Source organism: Ochotona curzoniae, unplaced genomic scaffold, assembly GCF_017591425.1.
Source record: "Ochotona curzoniae isolate NIBS_2020 unplaced genomic scaffold, NIBS_Ocur_1.0 contig_4105, whole genome shotgun sequence".
Classification (NCBI taxonomy): Eukaryota; Metazoa; Chordata; class Mammalia; order Lagomorpha; family Ochotonidae; genus Ochotona; species Ochotona curzoniae.
The window spans coordinates 1,796,167-1,822,346 of record NW_024466129.1 but is presented as its reverse complement, the minus strand read 5'-3'; the positions used below and the strand labels follow the sequence as shown (position 1 = coordinate 1,822,346).

The 26,180-nt window shown below is 50.1% G+C and overlaps 1 protein-coding gene across 2 annotated transcripts; it reads right to left on the bottom strand.

The window, feature by feature from the left end:
* Positions 1-229: 229 nt before the first annotated feature.
* On the bottom strand, positions 230-26,180 carry ZBTB37 (zinc finger and BTB domain containing 37). 2 transcript variants are annotated; one of them, XM_040984281.1, is made up of 4 exons: positions 25,243-26,180; positions 24,071-25,028; positions 22,491-22,590; positions 230-2,338 (listed from the first exon to the last, which is right to left on the bottom strand). In XM_040984281.1, the coding sequence occupies exons 2-4, from the start codon at positions 24,991-24,993 to the stop codon at positions 1,850-1,852; spliced, it is 1,512 nt and encodes a 503-aa protein (XP_040840215.1). In that variant the 5' UTR covers positions 24,994-25,028; positions 25,243-26,180; the 3' UTR covers positions 230-1,849. The 2 variants fall into 2 exon arrangements, with proteins under 2 accessions (XP_040840215.1, XP_040840214.1); XM_040984280.1 differs by having other exon boundaries at positions 24,071-26,180.

Below are 26,180 nucleotides of genomic sequence, written 5' to 3'. Positions count from 1 at the left end.
CCAAGACAGATCTGGGAGACAGGTTTCATGCTCTGATGCTGCTGCCAAGCTCAGGAGAGAGACCCCAGTTGATGCCGCCTGGAGATGAAGGCAAGTCCCTGCCAAGGGCAGCACCTGCGGATTCCTATAAGACACATCTACGCTTTCCAGAAGAGGACAGGACACGCTGCAGGTGCACACGTGCGAGGGTCAGACTGCTGAGGAGCTGCCCTTTGCATTCGGACTTTTTATCGTCAAAGAAATGTCATTCTTTTCTACCACCTTTGCACATGTCATAAAGCACTCTCAGGAAGGACCACGCAACCACGTTCTCAGATCAGCCCTTCCCCTCTCAAACCCACGTTAAAGTCATCCACGCCTCTGCAGCCACACAACTTCTTACGCAAAGATGCTGAGGGCTGGAGGCGCTTCTGCTCGCACTGTAAGTCATGAGCATCTGCTGGCTGCATCCTTCAACATCCCTCCTCACTATGACGCAACTCAAGTTCCACATTAAGTTCTCTGTGTTAAGAATCTCAGAAATATCTCCAATTATTACAAAGGTCCCTTGAAGTTTTAAAAAAAATCTTAGGAATGATTAAGTAACTAAACTTGATCAAAATCAATCCCTTGATTATTTATTGCAACATGATTGTGCATGATGTTTCCTGGTGGTAAGTGCCCTGTAGTGTATTGTTAAAAATCAAAGCTCTTGGAGTCACCAGCAATGTGCTGATGGTTGGTTCATGAATTACCAGGTTTGAGACCCAAAACATGGATTTAAGTGAGGTTCTCCTGTTGGACTCAAGATACAAATTATTACGTAAGTAGAAGGAAACTGCATTGTGGCTGCAGCAAGAACCATGATGCTGCTTTTCTTCAACCACAATGTTCCATGAAAAATATGATTTAAAGTTCGTATAAAAGTTATCAAATAGGGAGACCTGTGGATTTAAAAATACGATCCAGGCTCGCTTCACTGGAAGGTGACCTTTGTGATGTAGAATATTGCTGTTACATGATACAGGAGCCAAGGCGGCTAGAGGAGACTTTGGTACTCAGCCTAACCCATTAGCTAATCGGAACTAGAGCTAAGTCCCAACGACAGAGGATGCAACGCTACAGCTACGCCAGTCAGCAAGCTGCAGCTCGGCTCTGCGCTGTGGGACACGGAGAACACTCCACATTCCAGCCCCGAATGCAGCACGACCGACTGCCGGCGCTGTGGCTCTCTTCACTTCCGGTTGCCTAAAGTGCCTTTTAGGTGTTGCTGCCTGCTCAACACTGCTCTAAGACGGTTATCTGCACGAAACAGGCAAAGCTCGACATGCCTACTCAGGGCAAACACAAAGGCAGACCCTGAACAATCGCCGGCATTTGTTCTTCCTGCTGAAATATGAACACGCAGTCTGGCAGGGAAGGAAGCGGAGAGATGGCCCCTCACCCCGGAACTGCCTCCTCTCTCGGTGGGCTGCTCCTGCCGGCCAAGGCTCCCGCTGCATTTTCAGGTCTGGGCCATTGCAGCCACCAGGATGATATGGACCAAGGACAGTGTTCAAACGTGACTGGTAGGTAAATGACTGTTCACCACTGTTTCATAAAAAAACTCCTGTCTTAGAAAGTTAACAAACCAAGGCTGTTGATCCCTGAATTAGAAGTTAAACTTGCTTGATTATTTTCCGAAGTGTGAGGTGGGAAGAGGAGGGGAAGAGCCTTTCTACGGACCTGGCTGGCCGCCCAGTCTGGCAACATCTCCGGAGCATCTTCAGGTCGAGTGCTGTGGCATTTTGTGATCAAAGTACCAGCCTAGGCCCTGATGCGGGCTGCTTCGGCCCACAGGGGGGAGGGCCTGCCCTCCCCCCTCACGCTTTCAGTCAGGCCCAGTGGTGGACACAGAGCCCTGGGCAGTTTCCCCAGAAGCCACCGTCTCCTCCTGTGAAGGCGACTCTTCCTCGGCTTGCCCTCGAGATGTGACAGTTGTTTCAGGGGAGATGCTGTGGGGCCCCTCCAAGGGGATACAGCCAGGGTGGTTTTTGCGAAAGTGCTGATTCAAGATGGCCTGGAAGGGAAAGCTTTTGCCGCACACGTGACAGTGGAAGGGCTTGTTGCCCGTGTGTTTGCGGATGTGGTACTCCAGCTGGTCTTTGCGCGTGTACTTCTTGCCACACATGCGGCAGACGAACGGGGTGATGCCCATGTGGAGGCGCATGTGGCGGTCCAGGCTCCCCTTCTGGTTGAAAGATTTGGCACAGTAGATGCAAGTGAGCCGGGGGTTATACCGGAACCATCGCTCGGACACTTCCTGTTCTCGGAGATACTCCACATAACCACTTACCCCCATCACTGCTGACTCTTCTACCTGTGCCAGGGGAGCCGAAGGAGCAACACAGAATACATACGGTTAAGCAAACATCGGCACTACGAGCAGGGAAATCTATTTCTACCTGTCACAAAGAGAACCAAATAGGAAGCTAATTACTACCAAAAAGCAGAGATATTAGTGTAACTTATAATAATCTGAGGGCATTGCAACAGTGTGGCAAAGCGGGTAGAGCAACCAGCTATGTCGGCATCCCAGACGGGTGCTTGCTTGAATCCTGTCTGTTCCACTTCCCATCCTGCTTGCTGTTTAGGTGCCTGGAAACACAGCAGAGGTGGCCTGAGGGCTCAGGCTCCGTGACAGCACAGGACACTTGCCAGGAGCTCCTGGCTGCTGACTTGAGCCTGGCCCAGCCCCAGTCCCAGCGGTCACTTGAAGTGAACCTGTAGACGAAAGATCTTTCTCTCTCTCCCTCTGTCTTTCAAATAAACAAATATTAGACCCAGTATCTGAAAAAAAAAAAAAAAGAAAAACAACCTGAGGGCTTGTACTCTGTTACCACAAACAACAGACACAGTCTAGCTACTTCAGCTGACACAAGCCAGGCAGGAGTGGCGCTGTGGCCTGAGTCAGAGCCCGTGTCCCAGGCACTCGGAGTGCCCCTTCGAGGCCTGGCTGCTCGACCTGCTGCTCCTGCCAAGGAGCCTGGCAAAGCAGCAGAGACTGCGGCCTCAGTACACGGGAGATGGGGACGAAGGCATGGGAGACGGGGACAAAGGGCTTTGGCGCTGGCCCAGCGGGCTGCAACTTGGAGGAATGCACAAGCAAATGGAAGATGGAAGATCTTTCTCTGTCAGTGCGTCTTCTCTCTCTGCAACTATGCCTTTCAAACAAAGATATCCAAAAAGACAAACAAAAATGTGCAGCTCTTGCTGAAGCACCATTTCACAGAGTCTGTGCCTGCTCCCACCACCTTGCAGGCGAGTGCCTAAGCCATGCTGGGCCACTACAGCTTCCTGGGACAAGGGAAATGTTCAAGAACTTGTGTCATCCATGGCTACTGGGCATTTATAATATAGCTGGTGTCATGGAGATGAAGCACCTAAGTGTTTTCCACTTTTGTGGTTTCTGCCTTACTTGCTTGGCTGGGGGCTGTGTGAGCCCTGTGCGTGGTTAGAGGACGTTTGCCTTTTGTGGAGCCCCTAGCCAGTGCTGTTTATGTGTATGTGGCCACGAGGCATAGGAATTCCAGAGTCTTGGAATCAGAAGTGCAGAGTCAGGCCAGTGCGATTGCACAGTGGTTAAGGTCCTCACCTTGCACACCCAGGATCCCATATGGGCGCCGGTTCTAATCCTGGCAGCTCCACTTCCCTTCCAGCTCCCTGCCTGTGGCCCGGGAAAGCAGTTGAGGACGGCCCAAGGCTTTGGGACCCTGCACCCACGTGGGGGACCTGGAAGAGGCTCCTGGCTTTGGATCGGCATAGCATCGGCCGTTGCGCTCACTTGGGGAGTGGGTCATCGGACGGAGGATCTTCCTCTCTGTCTCTCCTCTCTGTATATCCGCCTTTCCAATAAAAAAATAATAAAAATAAATCTTTAAAAAAAAAGTGCAGAGTCAGTCTGCCTATGTTGAATTTGAATGGGAGGAATGTGAGACCCCGCCCATTGGAAGCTTGGCTGAATGCTTGCTCTGATAGCAATTCTTGGGATGTGGATTTTGTTAACCCGGCCTTTTTTTTTTCTTTAAGATTTATTTATTTCATTGGAAAGGCAGATGAACAGAGAAGAAGAGAGACAGGAAGATCTTCCGTCCAATGACTCACTCCCCAATGAAGCGCCAATCTGAAGCCAGGAACCAGGAACTTCTTTCTGGGTCTCCCATGCGGGTGCAGGGTTCCAAGGCTTTGGGCTGTCCTCGACTGCTTCCCCAGGCCACAAGCAGGGAGCTGGATGGGAAGTGGAGCTGCTGGGATTAGAAATGGCACCCATATGGGATCCCGGCGCGTTCAAGGAGAGGACCTTAACCATTACGCTATTACACCAGGCCCAACTTGGCCTTCTTTTGATTCATCCAGACTTCCCATTACCTGACTCTTGAGTTTTCTGTTGCCTGGTCACCCAGTTTTTAAACATCTTTATAAATGATAAAGAAGAAAAAGTCAAGGAAAAGGAACGATTTTACAGAACTTGTTCTCTAATCTTGCAAATTTTACCTTGGAAGGTCTTCTGTTGTGATAAATGTTTAGCTAGCTGACTTCATCTGTATAGCCATAGCAACTTTTGGGAATTTAGAATTCAAAGAAGATATTTGTCTCTTGTAACTCTTAGAGTTTCATTTGTGATATTTTCAAAAATATGGAATTTTATCATAAATAACCTGGCATAGAATTAAACTCTAAGGCACTATTAAACTATTTCCAGGCACAAGTTAAATTAATGTGCTATTCATTGTCTCCACTAGTTATCAAACTTTTTATTCCTTTGATTTGGTAAAGGTTTTGTATTTGTTTCAGAGGTATTTGATGATGTCATGTCAATAACTGAGTCTACTCTATAATGTTTTGTGCTAACTTCAACAACAAAAATCTTGTTCTAGATGTTTTTAGCCACCTTTAAAAAGGCATCCAAGAATGCAAAGGTTTCGAATCCTAGGGTTTCCCTTGGTATTCTTACATGGCCTCAAGAATGCCAATGGATTTATCTCCCATTTTGTGGAGACCTGTAGATAAGGTTGATTGGATTATATTAAGATTATTACCAAATGGAGTAAAATTTTGTGACAAAATGTTGTATACATCCATGCAGTTGTGAAGATTGTAGTTTGCACGCTTTTAATGATTTGGCTCTACAGGTCTACCTGGTTGTTCACTACGCATTTGAGGATAGCTACATCACAGGGAAGACTGAAGTTCAGATCTTCAGCTTCACGGAGGGATTTCACAGCGATGACTTTTTTCTCTTAGGGTCTTGGGTCCGGACTACTGACTTAATGGCTTTTCACTTACTGCTTCCTAGCGATCACTACTACTGCTAAGCTCGGATGACAATTTTTTGTCTCCAAAAGAGTATGTGTATGCACATGTGCATCTTAACGTCCGTCTTCTCTACGAGTTAACACTATCACGTGTTACTGTCTAGTGGTCAGAAAATGGTCTAGCTTCTATGAATTAAGTTTAAAGTGGGTAAATTTATTCATCTGCTTATCTCATCAGCTATCTGGATCCTCAGCTGCAAATGCAGGGTACATAATTTGCATATCAACAGTAAGAGTAGGTTGCCTTGGGACTGTGTCAGTACCTGGATTCTGCAGCCACTCCCAGAGCTTTCTGACAGACTCATTTACTTTGTCCAGCAATAAGATTACTAGTTAACACAGATTTCTTTGATTTATGTAATTTAATTTACTAATGGGCTGTTTTCAAAATATGTTAAGTCACTGCTACATTTATATATTTAAGTTTACTGTTAACCTGTACTCCTGTCTCAATTATAACAGGCAATAAATAGGTCTTTGGGGTAAATGTTTTGTAAAGCTATTATTTGACAGTTTTCACTTTATACTGTCCCCAATAAGAATAAACAATGTGGTGGCATCCAAGCTCTAAGAATGACTAGCCTGCAGCAGCCATGAGGCGCAGGCTGGCAGCACTCACAACGCACACATCCCACAGAGGTACGCTGGTAAGGACTAGCCTGCAGCAGCCATGAGGCGCAGGCCGGCAGCACCCACAACGCACACATCCCACAGAGGTACGCTGGTAAGGACTAGCCTGCAGCAGCCATGAGGCGCAGGCCGGCAGCACCCACAACGCACACATCCCACAGTGGCACGCTGGTAAGGACTAGCCTGCAGCAGCCATGAAGCGCAGGCCGACAGCACCCATAACATACACATCCCAGAGTGGCACGCTGGTTTTGGCCTGGATGCTCTCCCCACCCACACTCCTGGGGAAGCAGTGTAAGACGGCCCTCTCCTGGTCCTTGATGCCCAGGTGGGAACCTGCAGGGAGCCTCAGGATCCTGGCTTTGATCTTGCCCAGTCTCCTCGACTGTAGCCATTTGGTGAATGAACAAGTGTATCAAAGATCTCTGCTACTGTGCCTTTCAAATAAATAAAATAAATCCTTAAAAATAATTAACTCATATATATATATATATACATAAAAAACAGCAATTACTCTAGTACCATTCTAATTTCCAATGTGTCTTGTTTCCGTTCTGATACGCTGCTTAGCATTTCCAACAGAGGCAATTCCCCCCAGGTTTGGGGAATCAATATTTTGCTCCAAGACTGAAGTCTCGCATTATTTCTGGTTTACTGTGTCGCCTTGATCAAGGTATGTAGTTATTCATCAGTGTTTTCTAATCTGTAAAATGAACAGAACAGCAACAGCTTCTTTTTTTTTTTAATTTTTAACTTTTTAAAAAAAGATTTATTTTATTTTTATTGGAAAGTCAGATGTACAGAGTGGAGGAGAGACAGAGAGGAAGATCTTCCATCTGATGATTCACTCCCCATGTGACCACAACGGCCGATGCTATGCCGATCCGAAGCCAGGAGACAGCAACTTCCTTCAGGTCTCCCACGCGGGTGCAGGGTCCCAAGGCTTTGGGCCGTCCTCAACTGCTTTCCCAGGCCACAGGCAGGGAGCTGGATGGGAAGTGGAGCCGCTGGGATTAGAAGCGGTGCCCATACGGGATCCTGGGCATGCAAGGCGAGCATTTTAGCCGCTAGGCCACAGCGCTGGACCCGCAACAGCTCCTTTGTAAGCTGCTTCCAACACCAAATGTATTACTACACGGTCATGATTCATTGGCAGGTGTCATGGCACAAGAGCTTAAGGCATCATGGGGATGTCCGTGTCCCACATCCGAGACCCAGTCACTCTGCTTCGGATCCGATTCCTCACTAATAAGCCTGGCTGGCCCTGGCTCCACCTGGCTAGATCCGGCTGTTGCTGCCGTTTGGAAAGCCTGACACTGGAGGGAAGTCACTACTTTTCATACAAATCAATACATCTACCTACTTTGAACATTACAACTCATTATTTATGACCTTGAAGTACAAGCCCCTGAAGCAATCTGATCCACTTGAGACGTTTTGTACTGTGCTGTGGCAGGTAACCACGTGTAGGTATTGCTGGTTTGCACTGGTTTGCTCCGAGGCCACTGAGGGAAGACTGAGAAGAGGGAAGACATGTCTGCCTTTCTCCCGCCTCTCTGTGACTCAACCTCCCAGATTTTAATAGGAAGAAATGTTAAGGACTGGCGTTGGCACAGTGGATAAAGCTGTCGCCTATGAAGCCAGCCAGCATCCCATCAGTTTGAGTCCTAACTGCTCCCTGCTAATGCTGCTGCAAAAGCGCCATAAGATGGCTCCAGCGACTGAGATCTCAAAGAAGCACTCGGCTCCTGGCTTTGGCCTGGCAGAGTCACGACTGCCACAGCCATTTGGGGAGCAAATAAGCAGACAGAAGAGCTCTCTCTTTCCCCCTCTGTCTTTCAAACAAATATATCGAACAACATTAAAAACTAGTATTGTCCCCATGCATGAAGTAATGCATTTTAGTAATCAGTGAACTTTTATTACAAAAACCTCACATGATTACTCTCACCTGAAAAATCACTGCTGTAAAGTTGCAATGGAAGAGCAAATAAACAGACATACTGTAGATTGGGTCCTTGTTGAAGGCAGCAATTGCTAAGTTTTATTGTCCTGAAATAAAATAGCAAAGGTGGACATGGCTGCCGCCAAGCTTCCTGTCGCTAAGAGGTAGACCATTTCATTCTTATGTCTTGGCAATTTCTGTAAATACAGGGATATTCTGTGTTGCCAAATATCCAGGAATACTTCATTGGTGCCTGGCTCTTTTTTCTCCCCCTTAACACATTTTTTTTTAAAGTGTATTTATTTGAAAACCAGAGTTAACATAGAGAGGGAGAGACAGAGAGGTCCTCCGTCCGCTGTTTCCCTCCCTAATGGCTGCATGGCCCAAGCTGGACCACGGCCAGAAGTTTGAGTCTCCCACATGTGTGCCTGAGCCCAAGCAGTTGGACCATGCTGTTGCTTTCCCAAGCACATGAGCAGGGAGCTGGAAGGGATGCTGAGCAGCCAAATCATGAACTGGTGCCCATACAGGAAGTTGGCACTGCAGGTAATGGATTTAACTGCAACGCCACAGCATTTCCCCAACTGAAACACTTTTGAAAAGTTTTATTTATTTATTTTAGAGGCAAAGGGTAGAGACAGCAAAAGCGACACTGGCTGCCCAAATGGGGCTCCTTGTGAAGCCAGCAGCTGAGGGCTCCAGCCTGGCTTCTGGCAGGCACAGCAGAACCCGGTCGCCATAGCCGCTGCCTTGCAGGTTCTGTTCTATCAGAGAACTACAGGCAATAGTGCAGCTGGGGCCACGCGCGTCCCAGCGTGGACTGAGTCCTAGCTATGGGGACTCCGATTCAGCTTTCTGCTCACGTGCTCAGGCGGCGAGAGACCTGAAGGAGCTCCTGGCTCCTGATTCCTGACTGCCCTGGCTGTTGTCATTTGGGAAGGGAAACAACGGATGTGAGATCTCGACCTGTCATTCTGCTTTTGAAATGAATTAAAATAACACTAAAAATGCTTGTCACAGACTGCTATTTCTGAACCCAGGGCAATGGCGCAGTAGGCGGCACTTGCATGCAATATGGTGATGGTTGACTGGACGCTTGATATGGGTGTCTGGCTGCGCCACTTCTGCCCATGTCTTGGATGACGCCTAGGAAATCAGTGGAGCATGGCCGAAGTGCTTGGGTGTTTGGGACCCTGCACCCACACGGGAGACCCAGCAGAAGCTCCCGGGTTGCAGCTGCAGAACACCCAGTTTGGATCCTGTGGCCACTTGGAGACTGAATCAGCAGAAGGAACACATGTGCAGTTTCTCCCTTTCACATCTGCTTTCAAGTAAAAATAAATATTAAAAAAATAATAATAATAAACATTCAGGGTCTGGTGCAGTAGCCTAGTGGTCAAAGCCCTCGCCTTGCACATGCTGGGTTACCATATGAGCACCAGTTCTAGTCCCGGCAGCTTTACTTCCCATTCAGCTCCCTGCCTGTGGCCTGGGACGGCACAAAGTCATGGGATCCTGCAGGCAAGTGGGAGACCTGAAAGAAGCTCCTGGCTCCTGGCTTTGGATTAGCTCAACTCCAGCCATTATAGCCACTTGGGAGGTGAATCAGTGGACGAAAGATCTTCCTCTCTGTCTCTCCTCCTCTATGTATATCTGACTTTTCAATAAAAATAAATATTTTTTTAAAAATTTAAAAAATAAACATCGAGTGCTTTAGATAACAGTTAAGACATTATCGGTGCAGTGCAGGCTGAACAAATCAGCTATGCAATGTTAATCCATGCACATTTTCTTGCAATAGTGATTATTTTGTGTTTTTAAAGTTAGGAGTGGGGCTGGTTCAGTAGCTCAATTGGTTAATCTTCAGCCTGAAAGTGCTAGCATCCAAAATGGGCATTGGGCTACTCCACAGCCCATGCCACATCCTGCTTGGGGCCTGGGGAAAACCGGAGCTCGGCTCAAAGCCTTGGGACCTCGCACCACCTGGGAGACCTGGAAGAAGCTCCTGGCTCCTGGCTTCAGCTCAGCTCAGCTATGGGTTTTGTGGCCATTTCAGGACAGAGTCAGCACATGAAAGATCTTTCTCTCTGTCTCTCCTCTCCGTAGATCTGCCTTTGTAATAAAAATAAATCAATCTTGGGGACAATCAAGACGATGAATAGCAGAAGGACATGTTTAAACAGATGGAGAAACACTCGCCAGCGTGAAGCAGCGGGCACATTCCAGGAAACAGGAGAGGACAGACCGGCAGAGGGGCGCCTGGAGACTGACAGACGTGGGAGAGCAGCGGAGACAACGGTGTGGTGTCGCACTGACCTGTACCCCAGTGGCGTCCAGCAAGCAGTAACCTGAATCTCACCGCAGCCAGAACTACATCAGCAACCAGGTGAGAAGGTACTTCACGGGAGCTCAGGAGGTGAACCCAGAAAAAGAACTATCACCCTGTTGGTCTGTTTGATTTGAACAGGAGTAGACAGTAGCAGGTCCCAGACGAGGGTGAGGGAACAGGGTAGATTTCACAGACCAGTTAACCCCTAGAGCCTAATCAGGCACCATTTTCTATAGGGAGGCAAAGACTAAGGGCCAGTATTGCGCATGCACTGAGCTGGGAGTGAACTCATTTCTGACTCAGTGAACTGCATCAACGTGGCATCCTATAGGTTCCCCCAAGACAGCTCCCTGTAATCCTCAGACCTGATGGCTAGCACATCAAGAACTCTAGTAATGGCACATAAGGCACACTTTCGTACAATGTGGCAAAGACTTTGAGACCGCAGGGACACCTTAGAGCTGTGCATGCACTGAGCTGGGAGTGATTGCACTGAGCTCAGTGGATTGCACTGGTCTTATAGGGAAAGTAATACTGACGTTAGCATCTCATGGATCAAAATAGGTCTGTGTGGCCTTCAGACCTAACAGCCAACAGGTTCTGCCAAGATCAGCACTATTAGGCCCAGAGCAATAGCATAGTGCTTAAACTCCTTGCCTTGAACACACTGGCATCCCATATGGTCGCTGGTTCTAATCCCAGCACCCCTGCTTCCCATCCAGCTCCCTGCTTGAGGGCCCGGGAAAGCAGTCCAGGACAGCCCAAAGCTTTGGGACCCTGTACCCACGTGGGAGACACAGAAGAGGCCTCTGTGTCCTGGCTTTGGACTGGCTCAGCTCCAATAATTGCGGCCACTTAGGGAGAGAACCATTGCATGGAAGATCTTCCTGTTTCTCCTCCTCTGTATATCTGACTTTCAAAAAAAAAAATCAACACTAACAACAATGATCTAGTTATATAGGACACCTGCTGTCTCCCTAATCCTGGGAACTGCTCCAACCGGAAGTGGGAGAAAGGTTGTACAGACAACAGTGCAGCCGCAGTGCAGTGTCACAGGAGATGGAGAGTGGTGAGCCAGGAGCTGGGGCTATGGAGACCATGGTGGAAATCTAACACAAGAACCCAGACGTGGAACTCACTGGAGGGAATGGCACAAGAGACAGCAACGAGCCGAGTACCAACTGCACTAAGGAAAATCAAACTGTGGACCTGTGGGTGACACAGCTTAGAAATCTACCCAAAGGAGAAGACTCTAACCAGCAGTACAGTGACCAAGAGCAAAGAAGAGACAGAAGCACAATGAATATTACTGAAGACTCCCCTGCAAAGGAGCAAAACCCTTTGCCAACTTCAGAGTTAACTGAGGAAGACATTGAGAAAATAGGGGATAGAGAATTCAGAAACTCATTATAAAGCTTCTTATCAACAACAAGAAGCACATAATAAAGCAGTTCAAGGAATTTAAGGAATATGTCACACAGGAAATGAATCAAATGAAAACTGATATATCAGAAATGAAGAATACAGTTGAGGGCCCAGTGCAGTGGCCTAGTGGCTAAAGTTCTCGCCTTGAATGTGCCAGCATCCCATAAGGGCACCGCTTCTAATCCCGGCAGCCCCGCTTTCCATCCAGCTCCCTGCTTGTGGCTTAGGAAAGCAGTTGAGGACGGCCCAAAGCCTTGGGACCCTGTACCCATGTAAGAGACCTGGAAGAAGCTCCTGGCTCCTGGTTTCAGATTGGTGCAGCACTGGCTGTTGCAACCACTTGGGAAGTGAATCATTGGACAGAAAATCTTCCTCTCTGTCTCTCCTCTCTGTACATCTGTCTTTCCAATAAAAATAAATAAATCTTTAAAGATAAAGGTACAATGTAGACTCTCCAAAATAATATGAAGGAGGCAGAAGAAAGAATCTCAAAATTACAAGCTATTTCCTGTCACCAGAGGGAAACAAACAAAATACTGGAAGAAGAGCTGGGTGAAGCTAAAAAAAGTATTGAAGAACTGAAAGACACTATTGAGAGGCCCAATGTGGTTCGACCGTGGATTTGGGGCAGAAGCAGCTCCCTGCAGTGTGGCAGCTGTGGGAGGTGCCCCAGCCAGGCAGGACCCAAGGCTTAGGCCATGGTCACTGCCGACACACAGTGAGCTTTCTCCAGGCCCAAGAGATCTCTTCCCTTCGGGGAAGTACACCATAAGGGAAACTCGGGAACTGGATTAAGGTCCTGGCTGTGCCCTGCCACTAACATCATATGTCAGGAAGAGTTTGGGCAGTGTTCGGCTGTGGGACAAAAGCAGCTCCCTGCAGTGTGGCGGGACCCCAAGACAGGCTGGACCCAATGCTGGGGACTCAGGCCATGGTCACTGCTGCCATGCGGTGACCGAGTCCTAGGCTTTTGCTGGCCAGTGTGGCTGCTGGATGCGAGGCTCTGCCCGGTGGGTTTTTAGGGTTTGTAATTCCTGCCTAGGGACACCCATGGATACGGCCAGTGTGAGTGTAGGTGAGGGATGAATTCTGGGTGATCCCCAGCAATGGCGTCGCAGAAATTTCTGGCAAGCATGAGGACTGAGACCTGGTGGTTTGGAAGGGAGAGTCCATAAGATCTATTTGGTTCAGACTGATTCACCAGCCCACATGGGAATCCTGAGATGGGGTGTTAGCATTGAGCATCACTGACTACCAAACATGAGTCCATATGACAGGTATGGCTGGCGGCCTGTCTGGGAGGGCTAGGGACCAGTACCTGACTGGTGGAACAGTGGACAGGTCACACTTGGCAGGGTCAAGACACTAACCAGCACACGAGAGAAACAGGTGCGGGGGTAGATTCTGTGGGGGAAGTGTGGGCCCAACCCTGTGGAAATGCAAGTTCTGCTAGTTAGCTCAAGAGTTGGAACGGTGGCCTAGAGGCTACAGTCCTCGCCTTGAACACGCCGGGATCCCATATGGGCACCAGTTCTAATCCCGGCAGCTCCACTTCCCATCCAGCTCCCTGCCTGTGGCCTGGGAAAGCAGTCGAGGAGACCCAAAGCCTTGGGACCCTGCACCCACGTGGGAGACCCAGAAGAAGTTCCTGGCTCCTGGCTTCGGATTGGCATAGCATCGGCCGTTGTGCTCACCTGGGGAGTGAATCATTGGACAGAAGATCTTCCTCTCTGTCTCTCCTCTGTATATCTGACTTTACAATAAATAAATAAATCTTAAAAAAAAAAAAAAGAGTTGGAGTGGTGATGAGTGATGGGTTGGGGTGACCATGGAACCTGCCATCACTTATGGGTAAAGGAACCAACAACAGTCTGGGCAAGTCAAGACAGAACTTCCAAAAGTGCATCCCAAAATAAAATGTGGGGTGCACCAAGCTGCAACTGGAAGGGGGTCGCAGGCAGGGCCGAGTAAACTTCAACTCACAAGGAAGAACAGAAATCAGGACGGAGCACAGGTCGTGCCGAGCTAGGCCCTTACACCTACTGGTCTGCATGAGCCAGGGATGCCAGGCCACAGCATCGAAGGCAAAGGCTGAGACAGGTGAGGGGCTAAGCCAACTGGGTCAGATCAACCACTGGCACATGAGTAACCTATGGCTGGAAACAGACTTGGTTGGGGAGCTAAGGGGACACCCTAGCTGAGCTGGCATTCCCACTGGTGAGTACAGGGGCCAGAGTGGGGGCTGCGTTCTGGTCTGGAGATGGCTGCAGTCTCCACTGGCACAAGTGTGGAAGGAGGCTGGGTGCCCCTAACTGGGCTAGACTCCAACACCATCTGGTGCTCTGGAGAACCTGGGTAGATGTGGGACGGACTAGGCTAGGTCTCTGCCCCTACTGAGCCAAGTGTGAGCAGTGTCTAGGTATGGACGAGCCTTGGCTGGGCTGAAACACCCAACAGTAAGAACCAGAATAGGTTGAAGGCCAGCAAGGAAAGGCCACTGTTCCTGCTAGGACAGAAGATAGACCGAGTAAGGCTGGTTCATGGATCCACCGGTATGAGTGAAATCTGCCATTGGGAGAGGTTCTGATGGGGGAGCCTGGACAACTCCTCTGGCAGAACACAGTCCTGCAGGTGAGTGCAAGAAGCACGATAAGGAACAGCCTAGATCAGGCCATGGAAAGTTACCCACTGGCATACATTTGGCATGGGTAGGGGGAAGACCAGGCTGAACCAGTTCACATTACCCACTGGCGAATTCGATCACAGAACAGGGTGGGTAGGGCCAGTTATGGTCGCAACACATACCAATACACATTACAGCTGGGATAGGGTACACACTGGGATGGGCTAGACTGTAACCCTCACCAGCTGGAACTGGGGGTAGGCCGGACCAGGCTACTGCAACCACTAGCAAACGACAAGGTGAGGTGGGCCATGCCAGTTGGGACACAGTGCTAGTAGGAACCAGGGAGGGAGGGGGTAAGCTGATAAGGGAAAGGTGGGGAGCCCCCCCGCTAGAACACCTCGCCCACTGTTGGGATGGGGGCAGACCAGACCGGGCAGGGTTCCAACACACGTGGGCCTCAAGCGAGCCAGGTCAGGGAACAGCCAAGCTTGGTTGACTGTCCCTACATAAAGCAAAATGGATGAGGGTTGGCTGGGCTTTGCCACAGCATCCGACAGCAGATGCTGGCACTGGTGCTAAATCTGTCAAGTTAAACTACATAAACATCCGGAAACTGCATGATCCAGGAATGGGAGTGGCCTAGGAGGGAAATAGTGGGCACCCCCCGAGTGGCGAGATTGGCAGCAATTCAGACCTGTTGAACTGTCAAAACTGCTCGAGTAGGATGCTCGGAGCGTGCCTCACATCGGGGACCTGGGATTGGTGGGAGACTGGGTGGGGCTTCCTCCCTTTTCTCCCCTGACCTCAGATACAGGTAAAAAAAAAATTAGTGTGGAAACAATGGTCTTATCCACTTTCCTGTAGCTTTTGACCCTTTGTACTCTAACCAACTATGTAAGATTATCAAAAAATAAATAAATAATTTAAAAAAAAAAGGGCCAAATGTAAGAGTTATGGGAGTCCCAGCAGGTACGGAAAGAGAAACTAGGTTTACAAATGTATTTAATGAAATAACGAATGAAAACTTTGCTAAACTGGGGCCCGGCATGGTGGCCTAGTTGAACTCTCCAGGATCCCATATGGGTGCCGGTTCTAATCCCAGCAACCCGCTTCCTATCCAGCTCCCTGCTGTGGCCTGGGAAAGGAGGCGAGAACGGCCCAAAACCTTGGGACAATGCACCCACATAGGAGTCCTGGTAGAAGTTCCTGGCTCCTGGCTTCAGATCTGTGCAGCTCTGGCCATTGCAGTCACTTTGGGAGTGAATCATTGAATGGAAGAGCTTTTTCTCTGTCTCTCCTGCTCTCTGTATATCTGACTTTTTATTTTTTATTGGAAAGGCGGATACACAGAGAGGAGAGACAGAGAGGAAGATTTTCCGTCCGATGATTCACCCCCCAAGTGAGCGCAACGGCCGATGCTATGCCGATCCGAAGCCAGGAGCCTCTTCTGGGTCTCCCACGCGGGTGCAGGGTCCCAAGGCTTTGGGCTGTCCTCGACTGCTTTCCCAGGCCACAGGCAGGGAGCTGGAAGGGAAGCGGGGCTGCTGGGATTAGAACCAGCGCCCATATGGGATCCCGGGCGTGCAAGGCGAGGACCTTTAACCACTGTGCCACCGCGCCGGGCCCAAAATAAAATAAATCTTAAAAAAACCCACAAAACTTTGCTAATCTGGAGATAGAATTGGAAACAACATCCAGGAGGGGCACAGAACTCCCAACAGGGTTGACCAAAAGCAATCTTCACCAAGACACATGATCATCAAGCTCTCTTCAATCATACATAAGCAAAAGCTCCTTAAATGCGCTTGTGAAAAAAATCAATTGACATATAAAGGAATGCCAGTTAAATTCACAGGAAACTCTAAATGCCAGAAGAGAACAGAGCAACATATTTCAGATTCTAAAAGCAAAAAGTTGTCAGCCCAGGATAAGGTGCCCAGCAAAGCTTTCCTCTGTCTCTGAAAATGAAACAAAATTCTTACTCAGTAAAGAAAAAAAGAATATGCCTCTTCCAAACCTGCCCTACAAAGGAAACTTACATATGTTCTTTTTTCCCCTAAAATCGTTAGCTTTATTTGTTACTTTGATGATAACGATTTATCATTTTATGATACAGCTCCATAGGCCCTGGGATGTCCCTTATCCCCTTTCCAATTCCCTCCCCCCTCACTGAGTTCCCCTTACATCATTGCTATAATATAGTTCTTCATGAACAGTCATAGGTTGATCATTGCAGGCATGGACAATGGCAAGGACTCCAGCTTCCCATTGTCAAGGTACAGTAAACAGTTTCACTGGGAGTCCATCTTTCATTTGGAAGTAGAGATGCACACTGCGTTGTATCCTCCCATCTGGATATGATAGTCTCCATCACACAGTTACCACACATCCCCTTAAATGAAAAGCCACAATACAAAATCAACAACAGGGAGAAAAATAGAAATCAGGACTGTTAAAGTATGAAACCTCTGAAGAACTTCATGGCATCGTAAATTTGTATGTTCTAGGTTTTTTTTTTTTTTTACAAAAAGATTTCTTTTTATTGTAAAGGCGGATATACAGAGAGAAGAGACAGAGAGGAATAACTTCCGTCCAATGATTTACTCCCCAAGTGATTGCAACAGCCAGTGCTGCGCCAATCCGAAGCCAGGAGCCAGGAGCTCTTCCAGGTCTCCCACACAGGTGCAGGGTCTCAGGGCTTTGGGCCGTCCTCGACTGCTTCCCCAGGCCACAAGCAGGGAGCTGGGTGGGAAGCGGGGCTGCTGTGATTACAACGGCGACCAAATGGGATCCCGGCGTGTGCAAGGCGAGGACTTTAACCACTACGCTACTGATCTAGGCCCTATTTTCTAGTTAAGAGGTTTTGACACATTAACACTCCTGAATTGTTGTTGATTCCGCCATTCCAATTGCGATGAAATCTCTCCCAAATCCACTGGCTAGTACTGTTCAGTTTATAGTCTCTCCGCCCCGATACTCACTGCCAACACTCGGCTGGAGTAACTGATCAATTTGTTCTGTCCCTGTTCCTCTGCTGTGGTACCCAGTGTCCTCCACGTGCCTTTGGAAGTACCGCCCACTACTCTGAGACACTGCGGATGTCCAGCGCTGCCACATGCACCCCATGTTCAGCCACTGGCCTGCGATTCTCTCCATGCTTGGGGTTCTGAGTCCGGCACTTCGATTGGTAAGAAATCGTCAAAGAAACTTCATCTGAGGCCGTCCCAAATCTGATGACTGTGTGTGTTTGCCAATACAGGGTCAGACACAGTCTGTCACCCAAATCAGCCTACACACACACTAGTAGCTGTGACTGTTAGGTCAGTCTGTCTCCCGTCCCGTGTTTTACGCAAACCAGTGGGAGCTGTAGCCTCATCGGAGTGTCCTGCAATAATCCCCACCAGGCCTGCCCCCTATCCTGGTTCCTGTGCTTGCCAGTATGTACAGCTGACTGGTCCCATCTGTCCAATATCCCACTTGGCTCTTGTACATGTCAATGGGCACTGAAGCACTCACTGTTCATCCCAATCAGCTCCACTAGCCAGTCCACGCTAGTGCTAATGAGTGCCACCATCTGTCTGGCCATGCCTGCTCCTGACAGAATTTGCCACCTGTGCCAGCTGATGTTGCAGCAAAGCCCAACCAACCCATACCCACTCTGATTATGCATGTACCAGGAAGTACAGCCTGGCCTTCCCCGATCCAGCTCACATGTGGGCCAGCAGATGTTGTGCCCTGCCGGCCTGGTCTGCCCCCATCCCAGTTCTCATGCTCACCCGTGGGAGTAGTGGTCCAATAGGGGGACCCCCACTGGCCCCTACTGGGTCCATCCCCACACCCCCAGGTTTCACATGTGCAGGTTGGGTGTTGCGACTCAGCCTGCCCCATTTCGGCATCTGCCATCGGGTACTATAGCCTGGTTGGACCTGGCCCACCCCCAATTCCAGCTTACACTGGTGGGGCCTACAACTTAGCTCAGCCCTGCCAGCCCCTGGTCCCGGCCCTCATAAGGACTGGCTGGTGTTGCGCCCCGGCCCGACCCACACTCCATTCTGGCGCTGATTCTCCAGCTGGTGATGTGAACTGACCCAGCCTGGCCTGTCCCAGACCTGAGGCAAATGTATGCTGGGGTACCATATTGTAACCTGGTCTGGGCTGCTCCCTGTCTTGGTTCTTGTACTCACCTGCAGGGAACGTGTCCCGACAGAGTTACTCTAGTTCCTCCATCATGATCTCTCCCAATGGCAGATCTTGTACCCACTGGTGGATCGATGGGCCAGCCCTACTTAGTCCAGCTCCCATCCCATAGGACAGTGGCCTCTTCTGACTGGCCCTCACCCATTCCGGAACTTGTTGTTGGGTGCTACAGCCCAGCCAAGCCTGCTCCATACCCAGACACAGCTCATGCATAGCTCAGCAGGGGCAGAGGCCTGGCCTAGCTTGTGCTATACCCTCCCAGGTTCTCAAGAGCACCAGTGGGTGCTGGATTCTACCCCAGTTCGGCGCAACCCAAACCCAGCCCACATCCATGCCAAAGTACCCCCTGCAGCCATATCCAGACCTGACCTCAGACTCCACTCTGGCCCTTGCACTCACCAATTTGAATCACACCCAGGCTAGGGTGTCCCCTTAGCTCCCCAACCAAGCCTGTTCCCATCTACAGATCTCACGCATGCCAATGGTGGCTATGACCTGGCCTGGCATAGCCCCTCATCCGTCTTAGCTTTTGCCTTTGCCCTACCCAGCCAGTCCCCAATGCCAACTCTCACTGGTGGGTGCTGCAACCTGGCCCTGCACAGTCTGCTGTCATCGCCGGCTTATGTAAACCAGTAGGTGTGAACCCTTGCCTGGCATGACCTGCACTCCAGCCTAGTTTCTGCACTCGCCAGTGGGCTATGGTATGTCTGGTCCTGCCTGGTCCACCGCCTTCTAAAACCAACCCACACACTTGCCAAAGGATGGGGCTACTTTGCCCAGCCTGCCCGGCCCCCTAGTTCTGGACCACGTGTTCACCAGTGGGAGCTATGATCCCGTAGGGGAGTTTCCCTGGTTCCCCCACTGAGCCTACTCCCAGACCCAGATGTCATGCATGTCAGCAGGAGCTGGGCCATTGCCCGGCACGGCCTGCCCCTCCATCTTGGCTTTTGAGCTGGAGGATGTTGCAGGCCAACCTATACTCTACTCTGTTTTAGGATGCACATGCAGGTGCTGCAGCTTAGACCTGCTCAGTCTATTCTCAGCCCCAGTACCTGTGAGCGTTGGCGTGTTCCATGTTCATACCTGGTTCAGCCCATCACCACCCCAACTCTTGAGCTGACCAGTGGGACTTGTATTTCCACAGGCTTCGGCCCACTTATCCCCTGTGAATTCTACCCCCAGACCTGGTTCTCTTATATGCTTGTTAATGTCATGGCCCTGCCTAATGTGACCCGTCCCCTGTTCCAATACTCAGTCAGGTACTGGGATCCAGCTCTGTTAGATAAGCCCCCAGCCATAGCTTTCATGTGGGGTGGTGTATGGTGGTCAGTGATGCTCTGTGCTAACAAGACCACCTCAGGACTCCCATGTGGGCTGGTGAATTAGTCTGACCTATACAAATCTTCCAGTCTCTCCCCTCCAAACCACTAGGTCTCAGTCCCCTCACTTACCTGCAAGTACAGTAACTTTGTCGTTGAGTGTCCTTCATGATTCATTGCTCACCTACATGTAGTGTCCTTATCCATGGATGCTGCCAGGTGGCCAGCGGGCAGAGCCCAGCGCCACTTGGTGGGTGGCTGCCCATAAGCCCAGGACCCTCCCTCCTACCAGGAGCAGTAGATGGAGAGCTAGGGTCCCAGCAGGCAGCCTGGCACAGATAGGTTCTCCTAGCCACAGTCACATGGCCGGGAGAGTAAGGTACCCACGCCAGCACTGACTTTATCTGGGCTCCTCCCACCAGATGTTCTCTTGACAGAGAAGAGGAATAGCACCCACCAAAACCAAAGGCAAATATGAAGAACATCCCAGTAAAATAACAACAGAAGACTAAATCAATGAACAACCCATTGCTAAAATGACAGGACCAAATTACCACCCATTCATATTAACCCTGAATGTAAACGAATAAACTCATTCATCAAACATGATAAATAAGTAGACTGGATTACAAAAACTAAAAACCCATCTATTTGTTGCCTACTGGAGATATATCTCACCAGCAAAGATATGTGGAAACTATATCTCATGGATTTTGATTTTTTTTAGTTTTATCTCTTCAAAACACTTTCTTCCTCATTAAAATCTTCACTGACTCATAGATCACACAGTAGTAACATTTTCTTGAAGGTTCTTGATTTTCTTTTTCATTTTTTCAGGAACACATTAGTCGGTAGCATGTTATTTAACTTCATGGTGTTGTTAATTTCTCTTTTCCTTCCTGTTGTTGATTTGTTTTGTGGCTTTTCACTTAAGGGGATATATAGTAAGTGTGTAATGGAGACTATCATATCCAGATGTGAGGATACAACGCAATATACAACTCTACTTCCAGATCAAAGATGGACTCCCAATGAAACTGTTAATTATATCTTGACAATAGGATGCTGGATTCCCTGCTGTTGTCCATGCCTGCAGTGATGGATGTATGACCGTTTGTGAAGAAGTATACTACAGTAGTAATATAGGGTAAGTCAGTTGGGTGGGAGAGGGGACTGGGATAGGGGTTAAGGGATACTCCAGGGCCTATTGATTGTACCATAAAGTGATGATGATAATAAGAAGAAGAAGAAAAAAAAAGATATGACAAGAGAGTGAACTGATACTAATCTCAAGAGCAAACAAAAAGTCCACTCCCTCAGTCGCCCTTCATCTGCTGCAGGAGCCACAGATTACAGCACTACAGATGGTGCATTTTAACATGGGGTTCATAAAGTCTTTAGGTTCTGTAAGTCCTTCAGAAAATAAAGTGAAGTTGGAAACAAACAAAAAAATCTTGGGCCCAGCGCAATGGTTCAGTGGTTAAATCCTCACTTTATATATACCAGCATCCCATATGGGCACCAGTTCATGTCCTGACGGCCCCACTTCCCATCCAGCTCCCTGCTTGTGGCCTGGGGAAGCAGTCGAGGACGGCCCAAAGCCTTGGGACCCTGCACCCGTGTGGGAGACCTGGAAGAGGCTCCTGGCTTCGGATTGGCTCAGCTCTGACTGCTACAGCATGGGGCGTAAACCAGTGAGTGGAAGATCTTTCTCTCTGTCTCTCCTTTCTGTAAATCTGCCTGCCCAATAAGAATAAGTAAATGTTTAAGAAACAAACAAAAAATTTTTTTTAAAGAAAAAAGCAAGGCAGCATCTTGTTTTTAAGCTTAGGCCTAGGGTCAGGTGTGCTAGTTCAGGTCAAGCTGCTGCTTGGGACGCCTGCATTCCAGAAGGAGTTCCTCAGCTTTGGCTCTAGCTTTTTTTTTTAAGATTTACTACTTACTGGGCCACGCTGGGATCCCATATGGGCGCCAGTTCTAATCCCAGCAGCTCCACTTCCCTTCCAAATCCCTGCTTGTGGCCTGGGAAAGCAATCGAGGACGGCCCAAAGCCTTGGGACCTTGCACCGGCGTGGGAGAGCTGGAGGAATTCCTGAGCCAGACTTGGGTCTAACCCAGACTCAGCTGTGGGGGAAGGAACTAGCAAATGATCTTTCTTTTCCTGTTGATCATTCTGAATTTCAAAAACAAAAAATAAGGCAGGGGCCTGGCGCCATAGCCTCAGTGTATCTCTCCATCACTAGCCCTGCCAAATAAATCTCAGCAAAAAAATAATATAAATGGAAACATACAAGCATGGAAAACAATAAATGCATACACTACAGTGCACACAGGATCTGCGCAATGTGTACCAGTGTCTGCTAGCAGTCATGAACGCACACATATGGTATCGTAGCCACACACACACACACACACACGCACGTTAAAGCAGATTCTTTGCATTTCAGGCGCTACATCACCTACAGGTAATCTTCAGGGACCAGTTTTATTACCACAGGGCCACAGACTGCACTCTGTCATCTTCCCCCTTCCAAAGCCTGCTGACATCACACGTGGAGTCCACGCGTGCTTCTCAGCAAGCATCAAGAAAGTCACGAGACACAGTCTTTGTGCTGGGCCCAGTGCAGCTTCTCCTGCAGCCTGCCTCTTCCGCTCAGCCAGAGGCTGCCCTCCCGCACGTGCATACCTGGGAGCCGGGCTGCTTAGGCTCGTCCATCCTCCCAGGGGACTCGCTGCGGGCTCGGTGTCTCTCCGTCAGGGGGGCCACGCTGCCAGAAGGGCTAAACCTGTTGGAAGAGACCACCAAGGGGACTCCTAGGAAAGCAGCTTCAGACACACAACGCCTTGACATCTCCCCTGTGTCACACAAATCAGACTTCACAAGTAACACACTCCAACTTCAGGTAAGAAGGGTCGGCCCTTACAAGTGGAAGCAATACAAGCTGGCACAACAAACAGACCATGTGAGATGTGAAGCTAAAGCTAAACACAAGCTTTCTACCCCTCCGCCAGCACTGCGACACATCACAACAACCAATCAAAGCTGCGTCTACCACTTTGTTCCCAGGTGGCAACAGAGCGCTGGCTGTTCCCTCCACATCCTATTACGACATGGTAGATGGTTCAGACTGCGCATCGACAACATGGAGTTGAAAACCCTTTGCATGTGAAGGTGTCATCATTTCTGTTAGTTCTAACACAGGACGGCACTGTGTGGAGTGGATCTCTGGGTCTAAGCGCCATGCCAGCGCAGGCCGGCTTAGCCACAGTAGGAGCTGCTTCAGTCCCCACCGTTCACACAGTCAACGCTGAGGGCACAGCGGTGCAGTGGCCAACACTGCAACCTATCGCAGCTCGCTTCTCTGTTTCAGTCAACGTTTTTACTCTCAATTTACTTAGAGTAAAGCCAGTGCTAGTTCCACCCAACGACTCTGCAGAGACCAGTGAGGCGTGGCAGCCACAGGCCTGCTAAGGGAGAGAGGTCTCGGGCTCGCCGCCGCAGGAGCACTCACCCAGGAAACAAAACAAGGAAAATGTAACTAAAATGAAAACAGCAATACAAAAATCCAAAACATATTTCTTTGGGATTACTGCTTATTTGAACAGAACAATCAGTGTTTCTCTTATTTGATGGACAGATACAAAGAGAAGTCAACAGCTCTACAAGCCCAATTCCGGCTCCTGCAGGCCCCAGTGGGGCAGCAGCTCCCTGCCGGGGACCCCGAGGACGCCCAGTCATCATGGACTGTGCAGCAGTTCTCAGAACAACACTGGGAATCTGTCACTACCAGGAACATCCTCTTTACAAAAAGTAAGAATGCCGGGCCTGGTGCAGTAACCTAGTGGCTAAATACTCGCCTTGTATGTGCCAGGATCTGATACGGGTGCCGGTTCTAATCTCGGTAGCCCCGCTTTCCATCCAGCTCCCAGCCTGTGGCCTGGGAAAGCAGTCAAGGACGGTCCAACGCCTTGGGACTCTGCACCCACGTGGGAGACTTAGAAGAGAAGCTCCTGGCTTCGGATCAGCTCAGTTCCTGCCTGCTGCTGCGGCTGCTTGGGGAGTGAACCATCAGGCCAAAGATCTTTCTCTCTGTCAATCTGCCCTTCCAATAATAATCAACCAATCTTAACAAAGCAAGGAAGATGCCGACCTCCTGGTGCAGTTGCAGCTTTGCCAACGCGCAGCAGGTGCGGCTCCTGCCGTCTGCACCAGGGTCCCTGTGTGTGGGCCTGCACAACAGTCCCTCGACCCAAGGCAGAACTCACCTGTCAACCTCACTGCTCGTTGGCCGGGCGACTTTGGGTCCTGCTGAGCCCAGGGGGTAACTCTCCTGGCCTACGGCGCCGTGCCCGGTGGTGTCGATGACCATGGCCGTGACGTCTTCGGCGCTGCTTCCCTCCTCCCCGGAGGGCTGGCTCTCGGGCCCTAGCCACTCCTCCAGGTTTTCCGTTTTGATGTGCACAGCTCCCAGGACCCGGACTTCGTCATCACTACGGCCCCCACGGTCTGCGAGCCCTGTCTCCACGTACCACTGGCCTGCCCGGTTGATCCGCAGAATGGGCTCGCGGCTCTCGACATCAGAACTCTGCTCGATGATCTGGGGACTGGTGGACTCCTCGGGAGGACTCAGCTCTCTGATGTCCAGCACCGCGCTCACCGCACCCCGCCGGTTCCCCTTCGCCGCGCCGTGCCGGGGACTCAGGGGGCGGCTGAGGTTGGGGGTGACCCTGGGAGACTCCGGGGGTCTCTCTGGGTGCTTGGTCCTCACCTGAGTGCACTCTGCCTCCACGTCGGCCACGCTGATCTTGAAGTGGATGCCCTCGAGGATCTGCGTGCACTTGTCGATGACGTGCTGCATCTGCAGGAAGCTGGCGGCCGTCAGGTAGCTGATGATGTCCGCCAGCTGCAGGCAGATGCGGCCCGTGTAGCAGAAGGAGAGCAGCTGCTCGAACACGGTGGGGTTCTTGATGACCGAAATGGAGACGGTGCTCATCTCGTTCAGGGACATGTGGTCCCGGAAGTACGGGGAGCTGGCGGCCAGGACCACTTTGTGAGCCCGGAAAGCCTGGCCCTGCACGTTGACCACGATGTCACAGAGGCGGCCCTGCATGCGCAGCTGGTTCAGGTGGCTGAGCACCGAGTTGCTGAAGTCGGGGATCTCCAGCTGGATGTTGCCTCCTTTCTCCATGGTCCCGCCGGAAGGCCGCGGGCAGGCATTCAACCCTGCTCGACAGGAAACGGCATGTGCGTTAACAACCACACTTCCACTGCTTCCACGATTACCTGGTAAAATTTAAAAACCCTCCAAATAAAAAGTGCCACCTTTCTGCAGACCTGCAGATGTGGAAGCAGAATTACCAAGGAGCTTTTAGAGGTGCAGCAAGACACAGTTAATCACAACAAGAAAGATCCCAGGACACCCATGCTGTGACCGTACCCTCTTCATAGTAATGAACGTAACAGCAGAATACAAGCTGAGCAGAGCGAGGTGGGAGACGCGCCTGGGGCAGCTTTGGCTGTAGTTAAAGTATTCATCAGAAAGTTTCTGCAGAATAAAAAGTCCCATGACAACTTTAGAATTCTTCTTTGGAGGAAGGGAATAAGCCTTTGGAAAGAAACGCCATGACACGTGGATGGAATGATGAGATAGATGTCTTTGCAGTGCTCTACCACGTTAGTTACGCTTACTATCTTCTAAGCTGATGAAGAGCACAGGGCCGGTCCTTCTGGCTGTCCGAGTTAGGCTGCCCACAGGCCTTGCTAACAGCACTTCTACAGAGTCACCCCAGATACGGAGACTAAGGGAGACCCTTAAGGGAGACTGATGCTCAGACAGCTGCCTGCAGCTTCCAAAACCTACAGCTGAAATTCAGTTCTCCAGGGTCAGAATGAAGTAAAGCATTTGGCAAGTAGGGCCAAAACTTTTAATTTTTCTTTTTTTTTCTAACCAGCCGAGACCTTCAGCCTGTGAGCACACCCACCAGTCAGACCGGCCAGAGCAGTGCGTACCATCGCCCAGGACCCTGCAGGCCGGCCCTTCACTAGCTACGCGGCTCTCGGGTGCCTGGACGGGCCGGGCAGCTCGGCGCTGCCCCGCACACCCCACGCACTTGGCACTGCGTGGGGAAGTGGAGACACGGCTTTCGGGAGCCGACTTCAGCTAACCTGACCTTTTCCCAAAGCGTTCTCGTTTGTTTTGAAACTTTGACTCCAACCAGAGCCTCTGCGGATGCCATCCTGCACGCAGCCGTGTTTATCCTGGAGCCTACAGCAGCACTTTTGTTTGGCTCTTGGCGGCGGCCGCCCAGGTGGAGGAGGCCCTGGAGTCCAGCGTCTCCCGTCCGCGGGGCAGGGGCGAGAGCTGCAACAGAGGGA